At 38.8% G+C, this 7,232-nt stretch overlaps 1 protein-coding gene across 2 annotated transcripts in view; it reads right to left on the bottom strand.

The window, feature by feature from the left end:
• Positions 1 to 2,342: 2,342 nt before the first annotated feature.
• FGFR3 (fibroblast growth factor receptor 3) overlaps positions 2,343 to 7,232 on the bottom strand; it is a 78,908-nt gene continuing 74,018 nt past the window's right edge. For both annotated transcript variants that reach the window (XM_083150931.1, XM_083151016.1), the window contains exon 18: positions 2,343 to 6,223. In XM_083150931.1, the coding sequence (XP_083007057.1) occupies positions 6,059 to 6,223 (165 nt within the window). In that variant the 3' untranslated portion in view covers positions 2,343 to 6,058. The remainder of the gene's footprint in view (positions 6,224 to 7,232) is intronic.

Here is a 7,232-nt window from a genome sequence, read left to right as displayed (position 1 = left end):
AATTGCAGTTTTATTGCCTGGCAAAAAATTTGCCCGGGATTAAGTTTTAGAAGGTTATATTGGTTACAAACTAGACTAGCCCTGTCTACTATTGTCTATACATGGTTGTTGCATGTTGGATATGTTTAAGCGGGAATACTGTTGTAAATATTTTGTTGCACAAACTGGCCAATCCAGTGGTTCCCAAACTTTATTGAATCACGGCACCCTAGAGTATCAGAATTTTTTTTTAGTGGCCGCCTAGGCCAGAAGTTTATCATAAATTTAGAAAATGGGATTTTGTATTTACCATTAAATCCTTTTCTATGATTCCACAGGTGGCACTGGAGTTCACAGTTTGGAATAGAAGGGCGACTACCAGGAGCATGGGCACTTTTAAGAAATTAAAGAAGTGTGGCTGGCTCCTCCCCTTCTACTTCCCCTTCCCAGACAGTCTGAGTAATTGTGCCTGAAGGGAGCTGGAAGAAAACATACTTCCAATGAGGAGGATAAACACATCCTAACATACAAAAAAGAACAGGAACAGTGAGACTAGAAATTGCAAACAGAAGAAACCACACACATAAATGACAAGGGCGTTCCAACAGACAACCGCAATCAGCCCTAGCATGAGACTGTGGAATCGGAGAAAAGTATTTAATGGTAAGTACAAAATCCCATTTTCTCCTTCATCCACTAGGTGGCACTGGAGTTCACAGTGGGGAAGTCCCAGAGCTCCCTGACTGGAGTGGAACAAGGCCTCGCTGTAAAGTTGCAGACGTGCCCCCACTATAGGATGCCCTAATTGGGATGGAAGCACATCATGCTGAGGGTTTTGAGGCAGTCTTAGCCTCCTGGTGAGCTGCGGAGGCAACTTCCCTTCCATGACCTCTGGTGCCACGGCCAGATGCAGCACCGGCCCTGAGGCGGTCCCGGAATCTAGCCGTTGGACAAATAAGGGCCCTGAAAAGACCATCTAGGAGGAGGAGGAGGGGTGGCAGAGGGAAGGAATGAAGACTTAACCCCTGTAGCTTATGAAATAATGGTGTCCAATTCAGGACCAAATAGAAAATTGCCTTAAATAGGCACAGATTCCATGCTCTTTTGGACTCAGCATTGGCCTGCCATTGACACAGCCAGAGAGCCCTGCATGCGGAAATGGGCAGAGCCGAAATACGTGAAGCCACCAGACATACATCAGCCGAAGCCTCTAGGAGATAGGCCATGGCCTCCTTAATGTGGTCAGCCAGAACCACCAAATCACCCGCCGCCGGATCTCTTCAAAGTTCCTTGAAGATCTGGGTTGCCCAGGCCTCCATTGCCTTATTTACACAACATTAAACTTGGGTAGGATGGTGTAATACCCCTGCGGCTGTGTAGATGGTCTTTAAAGTAGCCTCCAGCTTCCTATTAAGTGAAGAGACACCCGGAATAGGGAGTACAGTCTTCTTGGAGAGACGCCAGACTGACGAATCCACTGAGGGCGCGGTCTCACATGCTTTTCTGCTACCTGCAGGGAAGGGGTATGAAGTTAAGAGTCTACTTGATACCTGAAAACACTTAGCCAAGCATCCTTTAAATGGCGGTCTAACTCTCTGACACAGGAAAAGCAGCTGCTTGCCTGCATCTTTTACCAAACATTTGGGGACGAGCTGGCAATAAAGCTTCATCGTCTAACTTTCAAGTTGATTTCACCATGGCAATATGGTCCTCTAACCCCTGCGAAACCGGTTCTGGAGATGGTTGTTCTATTAATTCAACTGGGTCGGCAAACTCGTGAAGCCCATTCAGGAATTTCCTGCTAGGGTGGTAACACCTGGGGTTCTGTACAATTATTACATACACACACACACACACATATATATATATATATATATATATACACACACACATACACACACACACATATACATATATATATATATATATATATATATACACACACACACACATATATATATATATAACCCCCTGACTGTGGTGTAAACTTAGTGTTACTGTACATCTCTTATATGTAACCTTGTGAGGTGCCTTTGAGGTACCATCTGCCATAGTACAACCACACAATACACACTATGCATACAACAGAGGAGCAATAGGGTATAGAAAAAAGGGTTAAAAAGGGACAAGTCAGTACTGCGCTATGGCATATAAAACAGGAGCACTATGACTTACAGTTTTTTGTTACACAGCCTATCTCTACCCTGAAAGTTTGGAAACCACTGGGCCAATCCCTTCCACATCCAAGTGTGACTACTTTTGAAGAGCAATGGCAATTGGTGCTGAACGATCCCTAGTTCAAAACACCTAAAAAGTCAAATAAACTAACATATGAGACATTAACGTAAAATGTCCACACAGTAACAAGTCGTGTTTATCTTTATTGTTTTGGTAAAAGTTATGCTTGCCAAGTTAACAAAAAAAAAAAAAAGCAGAATGGAACTTGGTTTGGTGTCTTACAACTCCACACTAGCAGCACAAGCCAGATACAATTTCATCAAATAAAACCAAACCCATTTTTCTAACATAATCCAGCTACTGCATGAAAACCTGCAAATGCAAATTTATTCAGTATAAAATGTAAGAAAAAGTCAGCTTCACTTAGCTTGTAAAGATAGTTCTTTCTATAAAACTATATAAGCGTTCATTAAGAAAAATGTTAATTCAGTCTACAACAGATACATTTTGTAAAAACTCAATAAATTATATTTATATATATATATTTATAAATTTATAATATCTAGTGACATTTCAATCCATGCACAATTTTGTACAATTTTTTTTTTTATGTCATTACGGATATAAGAAAGGATGTGTTCGGTACCCGGAATGTACACATTTAGCAGACATTTGTAAGAAAATACCTCTCTTAAATTAAAACACCCCCCCCCCCAAATAAAATAAAAATAAACCATTTAATATTATTTTCAAAAGGTATTGCGGACAACCTGAACAAACATTATTTTTTTCTCTATATTGTATATTTGTATTAAAAAAAAAAAAAAATTAAAGAAAAGAGAAAACTGAACATTGTACCTGCCTACAATTTCTTTCTGGAACAGCGGCACCAAAATGTAAATTGAGCTTCAAAATATTATAGGTCAAAACAGTGCTTTAGTCGCCCACATGCCATCTATGTGTACCAAATAATTGTTTTGCACATTGGTAAATTCAAAGCATGCCATTTAAGATAAAATTAATTGGACAGGCACTAGAAGCATACATTTTTTATATTTATAAAAAAAAAAAAAAAAAAAAACAGACAAAAAAAAATGTACATCTGTTTTGCGTACCCAGCCTATTAAGTAAGCCTATGGTGCAAAAAGAAATAAAAAAAAAAATAAAAAAAATTTCAAAAGGCTTTTTTGGCTGTCTATAGAAGATAAAAATACATTCACATTAAAAGGCAAAAAAAAAAAAAAAAAAGAGGTGAACTCCATCTGTGCCAAACATATTTTAACAAAATTATTTTATTATTCAATTTAGAAAATGTGTTTATTGCCAGATAGTAGAATTTTTTTTTCATTGCAGTTGGAACTAAATAAATACTGTATTAAAATAAAAGCATTGATGCACGACAATTTACATGACCTTGAGATGTTAATCAAGAAAAAGGAGCACTAATACCAATTATAGTTTAGTGCGGAAATAGAAGACTATTCAGAAATGTTCATAGTAATGTCTTGTGCGGATTTAGATCTTTGATTATTACTTTCGCATACTATCATAACAACTGCACATTAACAAATAAAGATGTGACCGGTTTTCACACAGTAAATGAAGATATAAATGATCAATATAAATTAGGGTGCTCTCTTGAAAGCTGTTGTAGATCATATTCTTTTCAACGCTGCACTGCCCTTCTCTACAAAACAGCAAATATATACATATACATACAATCATATAATGCAGCTAATTAGAAGTACTATACAGTTTTTTACACTTTCAGGTAATTGAATAAAACGCATAAACCCAAAACAATAAAAAAAAAAAAAAAAAAAAACTTAAAGCAGAATATAATTTCTCTGGACTGTTAATAAGTTAAATTTAAACTCTGTGAAGTATGAGGTTTGTATCAAAGCTACAACTATGTAAGCAAAAGATCATATAGGTTAATAACGTCTATAAATAACTTTACAAATATACAAGTTAAACAAAAATAACAATTTTTAAAACAAAACTGTGACCATAACAAATGGTAGAATTCACCGGATCAGTGTTATCCCAGATTGCAATGCTTTCAAAATGTGATGTCAAGCAGGCGCTATGAAGCACTATTCCAGCTATTAAAATAGATGGTACACAAGGCGTCCCTCTGACATGTATACTATACTCTGAGCTGGAAGTAGATCGCTTTCATTTTTACAGTTCTGCATATATTTTTTATATAGATAATATTTTATGTGTGTATGTTCATTTGCATGGTTATCTGTAAGAAATTGTTTTGAAGTAGACTGAACACCTCTGCTTTCAGGTTTCTGAAGATACATACATAATATATATATATTTAAGTGCGATATGAATATTTATTATTCTGAAAAGTGAAACGCGTAACTCAAATACCCAAGATTTTTACTGATGTATGCTTACCTGCATTCAACAGCTAAAGAACCACAAGTTGCTTGCTCTTGCTTTAAAGGTCAGGTCTCTTATGGGCAAAGCATATAGCACCACCTCTGTACTAAAATATAAAGGGCCATATTTAATAATGACCGAATTCGGCAATATTAAAACTGTTGGCAACTAAATACGATGTTTCATAGTTTACCAGCTACGGCAAATGAACGTGAAGATTAAGGTTTGATATTTTTAGCTAACTTGTATTCGTTTGCAAACTAAGGGGTCGAACATATTAGGTGCGGATGATTTGCACTCGCGAATCATCACATCACTGGGCGCACTTTACGGCAGACTGAATTTGCTTAAAAGTGCATGAACCTCCATAGGGGTGTGAGCAATATTAAGCGAATTCGGCCCTGCGAAGGGTGCGAGATAGGCTTAATTCGGGTGACGTTTTCAGCGTTTAAATGGCACCCGAACCGCAACGGGTGTGGTATAGGGTTCCGACAGTCGGGATCCCAACAGTCATTAGCCCGACGTCGGGATCCCGACTGGCCGGACTCAGACAGCATGGCGAGCGCAACAAAGCCCCTTGCGGGCTCTCTGTGGGCAGGGTGGCTCTCTACGCTCGCCACTTATTCGATTCTCCCTCAATGGGGGTCATGGACCCCCACAAGGGAGAATAGCAGGTGGCCGTCGGGAACCCGTCTCTCTGTGTTTTAACAGTCGGGATCCCGACGTCGGTTAAATGACTGTCGGGATTCTGATGTTGGGTAAATGACTGTCGGGATCCCGACTGGCACCCACGGCAACTCGCACCCTTCGGCACTAATAGGATCGACCACTAAATTTTTATTTTTAATAAATAGTAAAATAATGCAAACTAAATTTTTAGCCCAAATCCCATACACAGCAAAGTGTCCTACCAGTATTAGAGGCGCTTACAAAGCCACATTTGGATCCTTCCCCACTACATGTGCTTAGGGCTCTACATGAAGTGCCGAGGTGATGAATAAGGGGACCCCTAGTACACTGTTACTCGTGCCGCATGTAACCAATGGCAACCATGTGTTTATGCCAGCGCCATAACAAGCAGCCTTTCATAGTCTTAAGTTTCAGATAATGTTTTCGCAAAAAAATATAATTTAAGAGTACTAAAAAAAAAAAAAAAAAAATCAGGAGTTTACAATTTTTACAGACATGTTTGCTCACGCATTGGATTTCTCCTAGCATTGCAGGCACAGATTGGTTGCTCATCGGCGGATCACTAGAGGTCACAGTACGATGATCCCTAGCGTTAACATTCTTCTTTTCAAATATATATATATATTTAATATAATTTTTTTTTTAATGTTCTCTGTTACTTGGCACATGATACTGTAAGTTCCTTCAGGCCAAACAGTGCTTCTTGACTTCATATACAGCAAGTAATTTGTACGGCTCAAATAAAAAAGCATCCGGAAGTCCTGTCCTTACACCTCTAGTCTACGTCCTTCCCATTTGTGTATCCAGCTGAAATTCATGTTCTGATGATGCCATTGTAATGCTGGTGTTTGGGAAGACACAGTTCATCTGGAAGAATGTCATGTGCAAAGACTGAATCATCTCCTGAGGAACAAGTGCTGTGACTGTCCTGGCACGCTGGTGAATACTGTTCAAATGGCACAGAGAGGTCAAGGTACTCCTAAAATTGAAAAAAAAAAAAAAGTGGTTAAGGCAGTGTTTGTGAACAGTAGTATTTAAGAGGTTTTAAATGAACAAAAGGAAAAAAAATGGATATTTCACCATTTGGCCACCAGGTGGCAGTGTTCTATTGCTGTCAACTCTAACAAAGCTAACTTTATTACTCATTTAATAGCAAATACAATATTTATGGAGAGAAGCAATGCTCAGAATCATTTTAACAACAAACTTTTAATTGAAATTATACAGAAAAGTACAAATGTATCTAGGTTTACTAGCGAATAGAATGAATATTGGTTCAGACAACAAAATGGCCGCCTGGACCGCACGCAGTATGCCCACATGAAAAGCTGCACCGGTAAGCAGGCATTACTGCTATCAGGTTTGCATAAACAATATTCAAATTTGCTAAGTGACCTCACACATTTAATACCCAGTTGTGAAGCTAACATTTTTTAAAGATGAATTGGGCTCAATTTCTGAGGTAAAAGAAACGTAATTTCTGAGGTAAAAGAAACGTTTTATTCCACTAGAAAACATTCGGACTCCGGTGATCGATAGGGTCTAATCATTTGGGCACAGAAACACAGACTGCAGATTTCAAAGTCACGTCATTCGTTTCACACAAATTACTTCAATTACGTGTAAGAAAACAAGGTGCCCCAGCCTCAGCACAGAGCGCCTTTGTGTACTGGGGCTCGGGGAAATGTAAGGATGCAGAACTGCAGCACTCACAGAGACAAACTCTGCTTCCAGACATTCTACAGAGAGCAGCGACTGAGCGATGCTGTGCAAATGGAGGGGGACTAATTAGATCAGGCCTAGGTACACATACTGTACACCAGTGTCCATTAATTAAAGCAGGGTAGGAGCTCAGACAAGTTGTAATAAGCAACAAGCGTGCATTGTCGCAGAGTATTAACCACTGCATATATACTGTTCTCTGTGTGTAAGAAACCTGATTTTGTAGCCAGCGGAACTCCAAGGTTCCTATAGCGACACGGAACATT

This window comes from Crinia signifera, chromosome 1 (genome assembly GCF_055691185.1).
Source record: "Crinia signifera chromosome 1, ASM5569118v1, whole genome shotgun sequence".
NCBI lineage: Eukaryota > Metazoa > Chordata > Amphibia > Anura > Myobatrachidae > Crinia > Crinia signifera.
This window is presented reverse-complemented; position numbering and strand designations above follow the sequence as displayed.